Genomic DNA, 19,098 nt, shown 5'->3' on the forward strand with positions numbered 1-19,098 from the left:
GAGTTCCCCTGCTCAGACTTCTGGTGAGGGCAGGGGTCAGTCCTTTCGTAAGCAGACCCAATGACCTGCCTTTTCAGCTGCCAGTACGTTCTTGCCTGGCAGCACCTTTGGGAGGAAGGCTGTCTCTTTTCAAAGAAAATTGGGATTTAATTACCCAAGACAGATGGGTTCTGGATATTATTCACCACGGTTACAGGTTTTATTTCCATACTTTGCCTCCTTTCAAAGGCATGCCAGACATTCCTCCTCTTCAAAGAACAGAGGCTCACAAGCAAATTTCTCTGTTGCTCCAAATAGGGGCCATTCAGTCAGTTCCTGTGCCGGAAAGGGGCCTAGGATTTTATTCTCGCCTGTTCCTAGTACCAAAGAAGGGGAACACGTGGAGACCAATTCTGGATTTATCTATCCTCAACACTTATCTGGACATTCCCAAGTTCAAAATGTTGACGTTACAACAGCTTTTACCTCTGCTGGGCAAAGATCACTGGATGGTAACTTTAGATCTCAAGGAAGCTTACCTTCATGTGCCAATAAGACTAAGTTGCAGGAAGTATCTGCATTTTCGAGCTGGAAATTCTCATTATCAGTTCTCTGCATTGCCCTTTGGCTTATCTACAGCGCCCAGAGTATTCACAAAGGTTCTGGCTCCAGTGATAGCTTACTTCAGGCTAAAAGGAATCCAAATCTATCCTTACTTGGACGACTGCCTGATTCTGGCTCAAGAAAAAGAAAATCTTCTACAGCATCTGGAATATGTCATAGCAGTGCTAAGATGCCTAGGGTATTCTGTGAACGAAATAAAGTCCAGTCTAGTACCCTCTCAAGACATGTGCTTTCTGGGTGTGAGACTGAATACAGCAGCCCAGATGGCCTTTTTAACCCCGGACAAACAAAAGAATCTTTCCAGTTACTTCCATCATCTATCTCTTCAGTCCGGGCTGACTGCAAGGACAGTCCTTCAAGCCTTAGGGTTCATGGCATCTTGTATTCTGGTGCTTCCCAATGCCAAACTGCATATGAGGAAGCTACAATGGTATCTCAAAAATCTGTGGACACAGCACTGCCAGGATTTGGACACTGTCATTCAAATAATACCTTGCATTCAAAAGGAATTTTTGTGGTGGGCTCAGGAATGTCACCTAAACAAGGGACTCTCTGTGACCCGGCCAGAGGCAAGTCAGATTCTAACGACAGATGCCTCAGATATTGCTTGGGGAGCTCATCTAAATGGAAAGTGGATACAAGACAAGTGGCCTGCCAGACTACAGCATCTACATATCAACATGAAAGAGATGTTAGCAGTTCAGTTTGCATTAATTGCTTTCAAGGAGTTACTTCTTCCAGGGCAGGTGTTGATTCTAACAGACAACACAACTGTCATGTGGTACATCAACAAACAAGGGGAACACATTCTTACCCATTGTGCAGACAAGCAATGTTTTTAGGGGAGACTGCGCTCAGTCTGCAACTAACTCTTCGGGAAGGGTTTCTGCCGGGAGCACAGAACTCCTTAGCAGATGTATTGCAGACAAATCATGGATCCCCACGAGTGGAAACTGGATCTTCATGTATTTCAAAAATTGACAGTGTCATGGGGAACTCCAGACATAGATCTGTTCGCTTCTCCACTAAACCACCAGCTGCCAAAGTTTTGCACGAAGGGATTCCATCACACAGCTTGGAAAGTGGATGCTCTTTCTTTCAGTTGGAAAAATCTTCATGTGTATGCCTTTCCACCTCTGCCTCTTCTTCCAAAGGTGCTTCTAAAGGTCAGACAAGACAAGCCAAGGATGATTTTAATAGCTCCAGATTGGCCTCGGCAGCACTGGTATCCATTACTGAGGAGTCTGGTAAGGAAGCCTCCATGGCCTTTACCCTTGATTCCACACCTGTTGTCTCAGAGGGACGGTCATCTGCTCAATGTCAAGCTTCACTCTCTACATCTAACAGCCTGGCATATTCTGTTTTGAAAGACAGCAGGTCTCAGCTTCCTCAACAAGTTTTAAATGTGATTATGGAAGCCAGAAGACCTAGTACAAGGAAAGTGTACGCAGAAAAATGGAAGAGATTTTTGTTTTGGAATGCAGCAAACAATTTGGAGATTACTGAGCCAAATTTGAGTGTGGCTCTTCAATATCTCACTGAGTTACTGGACAAAGGTTTGTCTTTCTCTTCCATTAAGATTCATGCTGCAGCAATTTCAGCTCACTATGATTGTGACCCACCATTGTTTTCGCATCCTTTGTTCAAGCAATTTCTTAGAGGGGCAAAGAATATAAGACCCCCACGTAGAGCTCCTACTCCTGCTTGGGATCTCAATTTTGTGTTGGAGAAACTTACTCTACAACCTTTTGAGCCTGCGGCTACTGCTGAATTGAAATACTTGTCATGGAAGACTGCTTTTTGTTGGCCATTACTTCTGCAAGAAGGGTTTCTGAGTTGCAGGCCCTTATGGCAGTGGAGCCTTTTTGATTTTTCATAAGGATAGGGTATCTTTACGTACTAATCCTTCCTTTATGCCTAAGGTGGTTTCTAGTGTGGCTTTAAACCAAACTATTCATTTGCCTACCTTTTATGCAGATCCCCAAAATAAAGGGGAAAAGATTTTGCACACTTTAGATGTACACAGGCTATTGCGTTATTATTTGAGCAGGACTAAGGATTTTAGGCAGTCTCAGCAGTTGTTTGTTTCTTTTGCTTTGAGTTCAAAGGGCAAGCCTGTGTCAAAACAAACTATTTCTAGGTGGATTGGGTGTTGCATTACATTTTGTTATTCCCATCATGGCAAGGAGATTCCAGCTGGGATTAGGCCTCATTCCACTAGGGCTACTGCCACTTCCACAGCATTTCTAAGGGGGGTGGCAACTAAGGATATTTTGGAGGCAGCTACTTGGAGTTCAGTGCATACTTTCTCTTAGCATTATCACCTTCCTCTCTACTCTAAGTCTAGGGCTGGTTTTGCCACAGCTATTTTGCAAGGCATGTTGTCAGTTCCTGCTTCCTTATGATTTGCCAGCCTCCCTTACCTCTGCTTTGGGATTCTACCCAATAGTTAGGACTGCAGCAATGTGGAATGAAGAACATAGTACAGTTTTGTACCTACCATAAATGTAGATGTTCGAGGATCCACATTGCTGCAGTCCAATTTACCCTCCCTCCTTCCCCTCTGTGTTTAGGGGTGGTTGTGTAGGTGAGGTTATATTCTGCTAATTGTGTATATATTGTATATATATTTTTGGTGCAGGTATTTTGGGAGTTTTTGGTTTTTGGCCTTATCTTTTCAGGGTCTTCTGACATCTGGGGCAAGAAAAGACTGAGGAAATGACGTTGGTCATGCGCATTAGTACCCTGACGTACTGACGTCAGTCTAATGCGCCCTGACCGACGTCAGCCATATACTTTGGTATTCGGGCCGACTGGACAGCGGACTACCCCAATAGTTAGGACTGCAGCAATGTGGATCCTCGAACATCTACATTTATGGTAGGTACAAAACTGTACTTTCCTTGCCAACCCGTTGCCACTGTGACCACGGATGCCTCACAGATAGGGTGGGGGTGGGCATTATCTAGGCAGGACTGTCCAAGGAACATGGCAAGATAACGAGGCTCACCTGCATATCAACGTTCTAGAGATGAGGGCGGTGCTCTTCGCATTGCAAGCACTTCACGATCTTCTTCCTCTGGGGAATATTGCAATAAAGTTAGACAACATGTTGGTAGTATGGTATATCAACAAACAGGGCAGAACCAGATCTTATCCACTCTGTCGAGAGGCCATGTGAGTTTAGAAATGGGCGATATCTTCCCAGTGCTTTCTGGTGGCAACACACATTCCAGGGATGACCAACGTAATGGCTCACAAGCTCAGCCGGGCGATCCCGATACCTCACGAGTGGTCTCTGAAACAGGAAACAGCTGAACAGATTCTCCGCATGTGGGGACAGCCTTGCTGCGATCTCTTTGCCAGCCCAATCAATGCCAAATGCAGCAACTCCTTTTCCCTCATCCCCCCCTCCGGGGGAGTCACCCAGAGATGCACTTGTTCACGATTGGCCCCTGGGTCTCCTGTATGCTTTGCCTCCCTTTCCTGTCATTCCCAAGGTGATTCAAAAAGCAAAATGACTGGTAAGCAAACTGATCCTCATTGCTCCTTACTGGCCTCATCAGGTTTGGTTCCCCTTCCTTGGGCCTCTTCTCCTGGGTGATCCTTGGATTCTGGACCCAGTTCCAGACCTATTGACTCACATGTCAGGTTCACTTCACCCCTCCTTACACACCTCGATTTGACAGCATGGCTGCTTCCGTTCCATTCCTAGTCAGGCTTCACGACTTCTCACTTTCCGTAACTCATATCCTTACGTCTTCTCATAAACCTTCCACTAGGAAACTATATTCCAGTAAATGGAAAAGATTCTCTCTTTGGGCGGAGAAAATGGATGTTGACCCCTAAACTGCCTCCATTCCAGTGGTTTTGGAATTTTTTTCTGAACTTTTTCATCAAGGATCAGCGGCTGCCACTATCAGAGTTCAATTGGCAGCGATTTCAAATTTTCATCTAGGTTTCCCGGATTCTAACTTGATGTCTCATAAACTGTGTAAAACCTTCCTTAAAGGCGCCACTTTCTTAAGACCACCTGTTCAAGAGCCAGTGGCCTCATGGGATTTAAATTTTGTGTTATCTAAATTAACATCTCTGCCCTTTGAGCCTTCTCATTCATCCTCTTTGAAAATTTTGTTGTGGGAGACATTGCCAGATTGGTGTCAGAATTGCAAGCTTTGTCTGTTAAACCGCCTTATCTGATTTTTCACAAAGACAGGGTGTCCCTTCGTACTAATCCTCCTTTGTCCCCAAGGTCTGCTCCCATGCCACTTTGAATCAGTCCGTAGAGCTTCTGGTTTTCTTTCCAAATCACTCCAACACAGCTGATTGCAGGTTTCACCAGCTGGATGTTCATAGACAATTACGTTTTTATTTGCACAGGACTAAAGACATCAGAAAATCAGATCAGTTATTCATTTCCTTTTCCGAATCCAGGTTGGGCTTACCAGTTTCCAAAGTGACTCTCTCTAACTGGATTTCTAGCTGTCTAGCTTATGTTTACAGTTCTGCGGGTAAACCTTTACCCTTTAAAATCAAGGCTCATTCTACCAGATCTCAGTCTACTTCTGCAGCCTTTCAAGCCAGGGTCCCACTTGATAATATTTGTGCAGCTGCTTCGTGGGCTACCCCTCACACTTTTATTACTCATTACAAATTGGATTTAACCTCCAGGGATAGAGCATCTTTTGGTTCCACAGTACTCGAGTATTTTTCCTTGAGCCACCCAAGAATAAGGTGCTAGGGACACTGTCCCATATGTAGAGAATGGAGGTGAGATAGGACTACAGAACATAAAGAAGTTATGTACTTACCATAACGTTCCATGTTTGTAGTCCATCTCACCCTTCATTATTACGAACCCCCCCCCTCCTGCCCCCATCCTGGAAGTACCTGGAGACAGAAAAATATTAATTTCATTATTTATGGAGACCTTTTAGTATTGGCTTCTTTCTGTATGTTGCTATTATTTCTTCTAGTCAGCAACAAACAAGATTTGGGGATTGTACTGGTGCACCATGGAATACCTACCTAGCCATGAGCCAACCAGAAGTCTTCCAAATTGTAAATAAGCCGAGTCGGGGCCGATGATCGGCTCCAATCCCACATGTAAAGAATGAAGGGTGAGAGGGACTACAAACATGGAACGTTATGGTAAGTACATAACTTCTTTTTCTTCTGCATTCTTTCCTATATAACCGTGAAGTTAATTTCCCATTAGTGTCTTTTGATATTGTGACATCTAAAAATGAGATTTCTGTACAGGAAACTGAATGAGTAAATCTCATAAAGTTTGTAGTGGTGTCTAAGAATATGAAAAACTCTTCTAATTTTCCCCTTGTACCTCCCCACACCAATATGAGGTCATTACAAACCTCCTATAAAAGAGGATCTTGCTAGCAAACCTCTCATGGGACAAGACACAACTCTCCTCCCAATGAGCAAGGACCATGTTGGCGTAGCTATTGGCACATGGTGTGCCCATAGCTATGCCAAACAATTGAAGGTAGTACTTTCGATCAAATAGAAAGATGTTATTCTCTAATATGAACTCTAGTAACATACATACAAAGTCTATCTTCTTCATATCATATGTACTATGTAAACCCAAATAAGTCCTTACCGCTTCTAATCCATAAGTATGGGGTATCACTGTAAAAAGTGAATTTATATCCATGGACACCAAAAAGCATCCACCTAACTGCTCATGAGAACTACAAAAATTCCTACCTAAATCGAACAAAAGTTGCCTAGTGTCCTTTAACATAAAAGGCGAATTATTAATTATCGGCCTCAAATTCCTTTCAGTATACTTGGATAATGAGTATGCAACCCACCCCTGACCAGAAACTATTGGTCTAAAGGGTGGGTTATATCTGACTTTATGCAATTTAGGCAGGCCTTGAATGATAAGAACCACAGGGTTTGTAACAGTCAAAAAGTCAAACAATGACTTTGAAATCAAATTGCTCAAATAACAGTCCTACAACGACTTATACACACAACTGAAACATAAATCTATGTCATGTAAATTAACTTGTTTATATACATTAACATCATTAAGTATGATGAGCATAGAATTAACATAATCCACTGTATTAAACACAGCAATCCCCCCACCCTTATCAACAGGACGAATAGTAATAGATGCATCATTCCGTAACTCTTGCAAAACTACATATTCATTTCTAAGTTAAAAAAATCTATCCTTATTGCCATAATTGCCAGGACCCAGTGCTTCTTTCAGTTGTGCTTCACATATGTTGCAAAACACCTCTAACACAGGACTTAGGTCTGGAACAAATAAACTTGGTTTCTTAAATTCAGTACAAGGTCCAGCATTATTACCAAATAAAGATTTCAACGTAACATTGCGTGCAAATAGTCTAATGTCCAGCACAGTACTTGCAAAATCAGTACCAGATGCTGGTACAAATGTCAACCCTCGCTCAAGCACAGATTCCTGGTATCTCGTTAGTTCTTTATCGAAAAATTAAACACCAGCATCTTCATGTTGTCGGCATGTTCCACATCCGTTTCAAATCTCGCCCCACTACTCCTTCCTGTGACGGAAGTCTCCTCTTCCCTCCCTCTGCTGCTGGAACGGCCCACTCTTGATGAATCCACCTTGCGGATAGGAAGAGAGGGGGCATGCAATAGTGATGTCTGTACACGTTCTTTCCTCTTCACAGAGGAAATCTGAGTGGTAACCTCATTATGACTGTTGTTAATTGATACATTGGAAGTAGAAGTTGTCCCCAAAGCATCTAAAGTCTCTACAGTATTTGACACATTATTCTCACCCCGACTGTGAGCGGATCCATTCTTCTTTGCCACACTAGCACTCGCAATCTCCTAACCCAGCATCTGTGAGCCAGGAAAATTCAAACTCAGATTCACATCATCAGCAGATGTCCCCCTTGTCCTGTTGCCTTTCGGCCAGGTAAACACATGCCCACTGGAAAAGTCTTTATGATCTCTCTACAATTTTTTCTTTTTCTGCCCTATCAAATGCTGTTCATGGGAAGAAACATTATCACATAAATTAGAGAGCATTCTGTCATAAACACTCACCGGAACCATAGATGTCAAGTCTTCCTGTCTCCTTCGTATATCCCTCAATAACAAATTTTCACTAGGTTTGTGAAAATCTATTAACAATGTCATATATTTAAAGCTGGTCTCAAGGTTAAATTTTTGCCAACGTTTCAAAAGCAGGAAAGGTATTAGCTGAGGCAGGCATCTTAAAAACTCTCAAACCCCTCAGAACTACTTTGTGAGAGATGCATGCCTCAAACTGAAATCTCTGCCATTGCAACTGTTTAAATTTAAATAAGTCATGCTCCAGTTCATGAACCAACTTCATTACTGCTCTCTCATCAAATTGTACTTGTTCATATCTTAGCTCTTCAGAGGCTAATAACAGATTATTACCTCATTATAACATCTTATCAAAGCCAACTTGTGAACCGCTCACTTCTTTCGACACATAGTCCAGCTCAATATTGTTTCCTTCAGCCATGCTCCACAGAACTAACACCAAAAACAGCACCACAGAATCAATAAAATTCAACAGTGTAGCCACTCGGGATTAACTACTCTTAAACCAACGAATAAATACTTCAATAAGTAAATGTGGACAGTGTAGTGTTTGTGAAGTGTTGAGCGAAGATAGTCTTTATAAATCCTAAGACAAAGAAAAGATATGAATTTAAAGTGAAAGCAGATTGTAAAACAAGGAACTTAGTTTATTTAGCCGTTTGTTCAGCCTGTCCTCTTTCTATGTGGGTATGACCACTTGCTCACTTAGACGGTCAGGGAGCATTTGGCAGCTATTAGGACTAGAGAGTCTGATAGGAGTGCCTTGTCTAGACACATTATATGTAAAGGTACAACACATTTTTTGTTTAAAGTAGTTGAGTGTGTCTATCGATTTAAGGTTGGGAGATATGAAAAATAGGTTAGAATTGAGTGAATTGAGATGAATAATTGAGTTCCAGGCTGAGAAGGAACCAGGGTTGAATGATAGAACGTCAATCAAACCCTATTTAAGAATGTGGCGTTTATGACGGTTTTATTGTTGTTACATATATATATATATATATATATATATATATATATATATATATATATATATATATATATATATATAGGTATATGTATATATATATATATATATATATATATATATATATATATATATATACACACACACACAAAACGATGATTTTTTTTTTAATAAACTATTATGTATATGTATTTTAAGTTGGCGTACACATGAGCAACAGATGAAGTAAGATATTTGTGTGTTTGCTCTTTTAATGTTGATAGTTGCAATTAAGTTTAATTCTTTTGTCATTGATGGTTTAATTGGGAGTTAAGGGGTGCATAAATGAACTGGACTTGAGTTTTATGGTCTGATGAAGCATCTGTGATGTGAAAGTGCTAACCATATTAAAAAGTTTTTATTTTTCCTGCTGTGTTTCTCCATCTTATTCAAAATTTTTACTGAAGTATTTTTTCCAGATATGACCAAAAAACAACTAGATTTAAAAAGTGCACTTCCTGTGGGCACAAAATTCCTAATTGTGATTCCCACAAGGAGTGCGTTTACTGCCTAGGAGCAGCACATCTTAATACTGACTGCTCCATTTGTGTGGGGTTTAACTCTAGAGAACTGTCTGATATGTGTAATAAGTTTGTCCTTAACATGATGCTGCCTCCTTCATCGTCTTCCTCAGGGGCTCAACCCCCCCCCCCCCAGTAAACCAACAAAATCTTTATCAGAGACTAAGGAGTCCCGTAATCTTATAAGAGATCTCCCATCCATTCTCTTAAAAGTTCAATGTCAACCACGGCTTCTTCACAGCCACCACAAAAAATACAAAAGACATCTGATCTGATGTCTTCGGATCCCAAAAGAAAGCATTCATATCCAAAATCTTTAGATTAAACTGTTATATTGACCAAGTCTCCTTGAACCTGCTCACCCAGATTCACAGTTGAACAAGTATCTCCTTGGCTCCATTCCCCATTTCTCCAAATAACACAGAGGAGAGAGTCTAGGCCACAATCAGCTACATTGCCCTTCAGGTCCTCCAGAAGTCTTTCTGAGACAGACGTGGATAAGTTGAGGAAATTCCTCAGAGCTCAGGTTCAAATGAGGGTTCTTCTAGTTGCGTCTCCCATCGGATCCGAAAACCTCCCATCCACATCTCATGCTGTGATATCTCCTTCTCTGATCTGTCCTCCAGTTTTGGAACCCTTGATTCTGAGAACCCCAAGAGTGACTACTAGGTCTTCAACTCCAACAGACTCCCTGACTAATTCTGCTCCTGTTGTCTTGGATCAGGATGAGTCTTGGAGCTGAAGCATCAGCACTGGAACTGGGATCCACTCCAATATTATCAGAGATACCTTTGCGTCTCTGAGCCTCTGGTTGGACAGTTTGGGTCCAATTCTTTCCTTGAGGCATGGATCTGGACAGGGTCAGGGCATGATAGCTCTGGTGTTTTCAGGTCTGGAATGGCTAGCCATGGCTCTTCCCGGTCTGTCGGCCTTCATGGTAGTGGAGATGGCTTTCTATCTATTAGACTGCTCTTTCTTCCTTGGGTCCTACATCCATTCCCTCTTTGGTTCCGAACTCTGAGCCTGTCAGGCCTATACTCCACAGGGACAGCCGGTACCATCTAGCATCCAGACACTTCCCATTGAGGAACCATCCCTCTCTTCAGATACTTTTCCAGATCATCCCACTGAAGATGTCCCTGAAAAGAACATGCAAAAAGAGACACATAGCTTCAACTGTGAAATCTTTCAGTGAGGATCCTGATTTCATTGAAGGGGAAGGGTCTCCCTCATCCCCACCAGAGGGCTTCTCATTCAGAGACATTCTGGAAATTCTTAAATAAAAAGGTGGATGGTCTTCAGATACCCCTTCCCCAAGGAGTCCATTTTTCTGAAAGCCTTTGGTTCCAGCCCATCTATGTCTTGGGTTACTCCCCTGGCAGATGAACTCATTGATTTAATCTCCCACCAGGCATGGATTAAACCAGACTCTTATTAACAATTCCTAACACCAAGACAAAATTTTGGCACCACTAAAGAACAGACCACATTGGAGCAAAGGAGTTCCTGTTGATGCTATGGCTATGGTGACAGCCATGATGACAGAACTAGCAGAACAGAGTTCCTATGTCCATCCCCTTAATAGAGAGTCCAAGGTGTTGGACAGGTTTGGAAAGCACATATTTGCCTCAGCAACCTTTGCCTTTGCCCATTTAGCTAAGGCTGCTTCACCTTATCCAAATTTCCTTGAATTGGTCCGTAAACTATTTGCATTACACAGTCTTTAAATGTCCATTTCACCCAATCCTTCATTTGTCTATCTTTTCCAGAAGTTCCTCATTGCTTAGTCTTGGTGCCTTTGTTATTTTCTGGATCACTCATGTATATTCTGTCAGCATTCTGTTTGTATTCTGAACTGGATTACTATCACATAGTCGAATCCACTTTGTTCGAGTGTTCAGATGTCAGACTAACATGTTTGGAAATCAGAACACCGAACACAAAAAATGTCGAAGTACGCATTTCAGTAAAGTCGACATGTCGAAAATGTCGACTTTACTGAAATGCTCACTTCAACTCAACATTAAAAAACACTTTGCCCCCCCCCCACAACCCCCTACTTATATATATAACTCCGAGATCGCACTACAGTGAGGGAAAGGGTACATTTTCCAATCCCTACTATAGTGCGATCTGCACCACACTGTCGAACCTTACAACAGTGAATGCTCTCTATTGTAAGGCTTGACATTCTGGCAATCGCATTTACGGTTCTGCTAAATACGTTTCGCACATATGTCAATCGCACAAAGTCCGATCGACTATGTGATAGTAAACCTTCTGTACTACTATTATAGTGTGTTCATCTAGGCCATGCCTACAGTTGGGATGTTTTTATTAATGTGCTACCATGGTAAACCACCCTAAATAAAATAAAGCATCAACTCTCTTATCATATCACTGAAAATCAGTAGTATCATCTTGCATGTAGATGATATTGCTGTCTGTAAACAAAAGAAGTGTTCAAATTAAGTGTGTCAAATTTAACCTTGTTTTACCTAATTCTGCCAGGAGTGTGAAGAAGAAGAAAAATCTATATGTTGCTAAATCAAAAGCCATGGCATTCATGAGCGTAACCACTTGAATATTTCAAGATTCATTAGTTCAAGTCCTGGAATTGCTGGACTGAATGAGAAGAATAAGGGCTTTTATATACTAAGTCCAAGATTGCTTTTACTCTGAGAATTAACTTTCTCCAAGATATAACCAGCATAAAACTGGTATATATATACAAGTTTTGGGGTTTGGAAGGCTTGCCCTCCTGCAAAGAACAACTTTAAAGAAAGACAAATTTTGGCACTTGCCGTTCTGCTACATTTTATAGATATTTTATTTTTATTTATTTATTTTTTTTGTAATTCTGTTGCATGCATTTATGCGACTCAAAATAAGTTACAGTAAGGAACCATTTGGAACACACACAGCCTAACTAAAGATGAGCATAACACATCCTTATGGTAACCCTCTAAATTTGGTTAAAAGTTAAACATTTTGGAGTTTAGCTTAATTGTGCAGTATCTGTCTCAAGGCATATCCATAATGTTGTTAATAAAATAACTGTCAGACAAGAGTAAGATAGCAGTAGATACAGGAGTCCTTCCAATTTTAAAATGCCGATTTCCCATTAACTAGCAGGGTCTGATAGAAACAAGAATACTTTATTGCTTTGAATCAGTTTATTGCTTTATTTCTTTTAAACAGCCTTCTAGACCACTTAAATCATGTGACTCCTGCTTATGACAGTAACTATTCTATATTACACTCTGGTCTGTACTGATGGAGCATTCTTCCATCTGGGTTGTGCTAGCTGAACTTCACTGCCAAGCACTATTTGACAACTTCCATCTTTCATTTCCGTAAAAAGAAAACTTGAATTACATCAACAGTTAAATGAATACAAATGTAGTGACTTTGTAATGTAAGGTTTTTATTGCTTGATGACTTATTTGGTTGTGTGTTATATTGTATTCTTTGTTTCTGTTGTTTTATTTGATGTTTATATAATAGAGCATTACTGTTTATTTTTGTACTTCATGTTATTTGTTGTGTGTATACTTAGTATTGCTATAGCTTTGTGTTCTGAAGTTTTAATAATGTTGTAATTTACTACAAATTTTTTTTTTATTAAGGTTCTGACTGAAGAAAGAGGCCTTAGTGGTTCAGCTCGCCTACCTAAAATAAATAAATAATGAATGTTTTGTTGTACCTATGTTTTACAGTGAGTTGGGAAAACGATGCCAGAGTCTTCTCCTCCAAATGTACCTTCAGGTTCCAGAGGTCATACAATATGTTACCTTCCCCGAATCCCTGTTGAGTAGCGAGGAAGTATCGGACAGTGGCATCTGTAAGGTAAAAATCCCATAGCAGTCTCCTTTATTCTTTAATTAGTTGAGGGAGGTTAAAATGGGGCATGTATCAAGTAAAGATCTCTACACACATTTTTACCTTGACACTGTTGCTTCAGTTTAAGAAAACAGCACCATTAAGGCACCTGTATACATTTTTCATCTAACTTTATTAATAGACCTTTGAGCCATAGTGAATGTTGTTAACATTTTTTTTTCTATTCATTTGAGAATATAAATAGGCTTGAAGTTATTCAAAGGAAATATCTTCTTCTTCTTTCGGCTTTTCCCGGTTAGGGGTCGCCACAGCGGATCACCTGTCTGCTAGGTGTCAAGTCAATCAGCAGTTTTTGTTACACTAAGTGATTAGTCAAGCGAATTTATATTTGATTTTCTTCAGGCTGTTAAGGAAAGGAATGATAACACCTTCTGTGCTATCAAAGTGCATCATTAGAGCTATCCCTGACCTAAATTGTCTAATTTGTTTTTTGTCTGCTCCAGAAAAATAACTTTTTTGTTTAAATTGTGGAAACTCTCTCTTAAAGAGGTATGACTCTGGAACAGATTACTTAAAGAAGTTAGTACGTACAGTACATTGTTATATAATTTTTGAGGGGTATGTTAAGTGTGGGGCTGTGCAGCTGAGACACATAATCTTAAGTGTCTTATTTTTAGGTTGCAAGTCTCTTATAACCATAGAACTTTAGAGTTTGCAGTATGAGAAACAGCTGATAGACAGTAAGTTACCATCAGAACTCCCTTCCATAATGGGTCTAGGGCTATTCACTGAAAGCACATTTCACTGAAAGTCAAATGACTGTGCACAAATCTCTGAAAGCACAATTCACTGAAAGACATTTCACTGAAAGTTACATGTGGCCTTTTCCCCACTGTAGTGCGACCCTGGAGTTAGAATATATAGTAAGGGGGGTGTGGGGGGCGTGGAGGGCACCGGCCTCCACATTGGGGGGAGTGGGGGGCATAGCCCCCCACATAGTTTGGATATATATTGCGTTTATAAAAGAGTAATTTATTAAAATTGCAAGTATCCATGTGAATAGTTCCACATATTTAAAATAGGTGGGGGTGCTACGCCCCCCACACCCCCCTTACTATATAGTCTAACTCCAGGGTCGCACTATTACAGTGGGGAAAAGGCCGTATATAACTTTCAGTGAAATGTGTTTCAGTGAATTGTGCACAGTCAAATGTGTTTCAGTGAAATGTGCTTTCAGTGAATAGTCCTAGACCATCCATAATAGTCTGATATGCAGAGAGATGCTATCCAAAGCAGCAGCATTTGTAAGGTGCTGCCACACCACTTCCTTACACTGATATTTTAATGCATGGATATTTTACATCTCACAGTGACATTGGTAAGCTACTTACACATCTTTCTCCTTTTGACATTTTTTTGTGCAGGAGGTAAGTGTCAGCAGCACTTGTAAAATACTAGTATACTGTCCTCCATCCCCAGTGCTGTTTATACAGGAAGCAGGTGTCAAAGTGCAATACTTCTGAGATGAGTACCTTTGTATCCTCTTTGAAAAGAATTATGCAGTTTTAGTTTATTTACTGTTTGAATTATTGGCTTGCAGTAAAGTGCTGGCATACTAGTCATAAGATAAGAATACTAATACACTTAAAAAAAGAATGCTAATACACTTCAGTTCCTACTGAACTCTGATCTGTTCGTCCATAGTTTTCTAAACCATTACTTTGTTACATTTGTGCTCTGCAAGAGATACTCATCCTACAAGCTTCTTGTGTTGAGCCTTTGTGTTCTCTAGAGAGAATTGCTGAGTTTCGGTCCACAGGGCAGTCTTTGTTTGGACAGCTTTACCATTCATTACCAGTGAAGTAGTTTCAAAAGGACATATCCTTTGCTTGCCATTTATTTTCCTCTGCGTTGCGGAAGGATCAGGCTCCAAGTTCACTTATATTTCCTTGTGGCTATCTGGTACATCAAGTTTTATTTATTTATTTATTTATTCATTCATTCATTCATTCATTTATTTGTTTATTAAAACAGTTTACCTTTTTTATTTAATGATTGTGTATGAGTTTTCCAGTGAACTTTGCTTAAAGTGTTATTCAGAAAACTTTTCTGTGAGCAACGCCCATATGGCAGTAGTGCAGGCAGTTAATTTGTGTATTTTGTGAGAGTAAGAGTGTGTGTCTTTAATAATGTTCGATATGACAGTTGCAACAGTTTATTCTAAAATATTACTTTTAGAGGCTGGGGGCAAATGTTTAATGCTTGTCCATGTATATTGTTTTATGAAAATACTACATCTGAAGTAGCTAACTTAATTTGTGTAGCAACCTATGGGTATCGGATCCGACTTCGGATCTGAGCCGGCAGTTTTCAACAGCTTAGATCTGAGCTCCTAGCTCCTCCCCCTACCCATAAACCCCTGCCAACCCTGACTGCTCAGATCTAGTTTGCCGCGCTTGTCGTCAGCAGCTGGGTTTTCGAGCTCCAGGCTTGGTCGTTAGTTTGTGAGAAAAAAATAGAAAAATTTTATTCTTTTCTATCCCTTTAGTGTGAATGTGGTGTGTTTAGATCCCTTTGGTCTGTAAACCCTAGTGTTAACTTTATTTTAGTTATATTTTTTCCCTCCCTCTCCCTCGCTGGTTCGTCCAGGTCTGTGTGCGTGTGTTGGGGCCTAACGAGTGTGTCCTCCTTAGCTTAAAATGTCTGAGGCCCCAAAACCAATCTTTTCCAAATGCAACGAGTGTGGCAATAAGCTTTCACCGGCTGATGGCCACACTCGGTGTGTTCTGTGCCTTGGGGTTGGACACCTTTCCTCTTGGTGTTCCATCTGTGCGGCGTTCAACCCCAGGGCACTTAAGGACCGGAGATCCAAGCTGATCCTTGCGGGTCTCTTGCCCCCGGATTCGGCTTCGGCCTCCGGTCCTACCGTGGCTTCCACCGCGCCTTTGGCGGCGGCCACTCCTGCCTCTCTTCCCCCCGGCCGGGACTCAACCTCCAGCTGTAGGCCCAGAGGAGAGGGAGGCCAGGAAAGACAAAAGGAGGGAGAAGCACCACAAGCGGAGGGCCGAGGCCTCCGTGTCGGCCCCCCCCGGCTAAGCGGTCTTCTCCCTCCAGGGCTTCTCGGTCTCCTCCCCCTCGGATACGGTCTCCATGTTTTTCACCGGGTCCTGAGGAGGAGACCCAATCTCCTTCGAGGTCATCGAGGCGGCACTCACGTCCCGCCTCTGTGGCCTCATCGGGATCCACTCGCAGCCTTTCTTATGCGGATTTGGACTGGATGATGTGAAGGTTCCACCAGGCCCAACTGCAGATGGGAGTGCTCCTGCCCCCCCCCCCTCCGGGGGGGAGCTCGACCCCTTTCTTTGCCCCGATAGCTCCTTCTCCATCCCACTTCCCGGGTTCGGAGCTTTCGGAGCCTGGCAGCCTTGGAACCGGGGGTGGGTCGGCGCCGACAGTCTCGGGTACTTCGGCGCCGACGCTTCCCTCGAGCCTGTCTGGTCCGTTTTTGTCGGATCCAAGCTCTCGTAGCCGAGGGCTGAGCTTTGGATCCGAGGGTTTCAGTATGCCTTCGGCACCATCCAGGTCGGAGCATACTGGTCCGTCTGATCCGATCGCTTCGGCGCCGGCTCCGGTCCGCCTGTCGGATCCGAGTGAGGGTCTGCTCTCGGATCCCAGAGAGAGCAGCTCTCCCTCGGCGTTTGACATAGTGGAGAGGGCCCTGTCGACTGCTTCCAGGCCCCGGGTCCTTGCCACGGCTCCACCCCGCACTCCTTCTCTGTTGGGTTCAACTTCCATCACCCGGCCCCAGGGACAGCCTGCTTCAATGTCCCAGGTCGTTCCCCTGGAACAGGATATTGCTGGTGAGGCCTCCTCGGACAGCCTCCCCGAGGAGATCCCCCACAAGCAGAAGTGCAAGAGGAGGCACGTGGACTCCCCTGAGTCCTTGACTGAAGACACGGATTTGGAGGAAGGGGAAGGCTCCCCAAGGTCACCCCCCCTAGGATGTCTCCTTTGGAGACATCATGGAAATGCTCAGGATCAGAGGCGGGTGGTCTACCCCAAAGCCGACCTCGGATGAGTCCGTGTTCCTGGAGGAGTTTGAAGCAGGCCCTTCTACCTCTTGGGTGTCCCCTCTGGCCGACTCCCTGGTGGACCTGATTACCACCAGGGCGTGGAAGGAGCCGGACACTGTGGAGCCAGTCCCGAAACGCCCTGACAGGATCATCAGTCCCCCTGCGGATAGGCCCCAATTGGAGCAAGGGTCCCCCGGTAGATGCCATGTTGGTGGCGGCAGCCACTAAGAGGGAACTAGCTCGAGTGCCCCTCGGTCCACCCCCCGGGCAAGGAGTCTGGATCGCTGGACCGCTTAGGGAAGCGGGTGTTTAGTTCAGCGTCCTTCTCGGTTAGGTCTCTGAAGTATATGGCACACGTTATTCGATTGCAGCGGGATCTCATTAAGGAATACGCCGCATCGCCCCCGGAGTCCATGTCGGCGGAGGACAAACAGCTGTACTCCACCCATATGGCCACTCTTAGGTCCATTTCCAATACTTCCATGCGGCTACTATCCCATGCCACAGAGGGAGCCGCTAGAGCCAGTGGAGCAGGCCTCGTCATGAGGCGTCAGGCCTGGCTCCGGCATTGATTGATTTCGCGGAACCCTTTAAGGCGTCGTTCGCAAATGCCCCTTTTGATGGTCCTACCCTATTTGGGAAGACCGTTGCGACACCTTGGTCCAGAGCGAAAAGGACGGGAAGATGTTGTCTGCCTTCGGAGTCCACTTCTCTGCTCCGCAGAGGTCCTTCTCCAGGAACCAAAAGGGACAGAAGAAGATGTGGTTCCGGAAGTCGCAACAGTCCCAGCCCGCTTCGGATCCCCAGTCCTTCCGCGGCAGAGGAGGACAGGGAGGACGCCGCCCTAGAGGCAGAGGGGGCCCGAAGAACTTTGGGTCCAGAGAACCCTTCTCTGACCGGCCCACGCAGCAGCCCTGAGGGGCTGCCCGACTGCTCCACTCTGGAGGCAGTCGGGGGACGTTTCTCGAGGCACCCCACAGCTTGGGAGTCCATCACAGCAGACCGCTGGGTGCTTCGCATCATATCCAGAGGTTACCAGATTCCTTTCTCTTATCCCCCCTCTCTTCCCCAAGCACCTCCCCGATGTCCCACCCGATCAGATGGAGGACACAGCTGCGGAAATTCAGCAGCTCCTAGAAAAAAGAGCCATCCAACATGTCCCCCCAGACCAGCTCGGATCGGGTTATTACTCCAGGTTCTTTTTGGTGCCAAAAAAGACGGGGGACTTAAGGCCAATCCTCGATCTCTCCCTCTTGAACCTGTCAGTAACCAGAGAAGTTCCAGATGGTCAGTCTTCAATCCATTCTCCCCCTTTTACGGGAGAACGATTGGATGTGCTCTATAGACCTCAAGGATGCATACTACCACATTCTCATGGGCAGATGATCCAGGAGGTTTCTCCACTTCTGGCTAGGGGCCAGTCATTACCAATTCAGGGCTCTCCCCTTTGGTCTCACCTCAGTCCCCAGGGTGTTCACCAAAGTGTTAGCAGTGATAGCGGCCCACCTGAGGCTCCAGGGAATTCAATTTTTTCTGTACCTGGACGACTGGCTCCTGACCACCCCGACAAGGCATCTACTCTGCACAGGTGGGAACTATTTTCTTCGCATTGCTCCCTGGCTAGGGATCACAATAAATATGGACAAATCTTCTCTCACCCCAACTCGGGTCATAGATTTTATTGGGGCCAGGTTAAACCCAATCAGTCTTGTAGCCTTCTTAACCCCAGAACGACTTGGAACCCTGAGGCTTCATGTGCGGGCCATCCTTCTATCTTCAGCTCCTCCTGCGGAATTGGTCCTGAGGGCTCTAGGCTCAATGGCAGCGGCAATCAACTTATTGCCAATGGCACGTCTGAACATGAGGGTCTAGCAATGGACCCTCCAAGTCCAGTGGTCTTTTCGTCACTACCCTCTGAGTCATCCCATTCCCCTCAGCAGGGCTTGCAAGCGGG

At 43.7% G+C, this 19,098-nt stretch overlaps 1 protein-coding gene across 3 annotated transcripts in view; it reads left to right on the forward strand.

The window, feature by feature from the left end:
* Window positions 1–19,098, forward strand: part of INTS1 (integrator complex subunit 1) — a 2,399,836-nt gene that overhangs the window by 2,003,721 nt on the left and 377,017 nt on the right. For all 3 annotated transcript variants that reach the window (XM_044089756.1, XM_044089757.1, XM_044089758.1), the window contains exon 39: window positions 12,948–13,077. In XM_044089756.1, the coding sequence (XP_043945691.1) occupies window positions 12,948–13,077 (130 nt within the window). The remainder of the gene's footprint in view (window positions 1–12,947; window positions 13,078–19,098) is intronic.

The sequence above is a fragment of the Protopterus annectens genome, chromosome 12.part0 (genome assembly GCF_019279795.1).
Source record: "Protopterus annectens isolate FY-2018-M chromosome 12.part0, PAN1.0, whole genome shotgun sequence".
Lineage (NCBI taxonomy): Eukaryota > Metazoa > Chordata > Ceratodontiformes > Protopteridae > Protopterus > Protopterus annectens.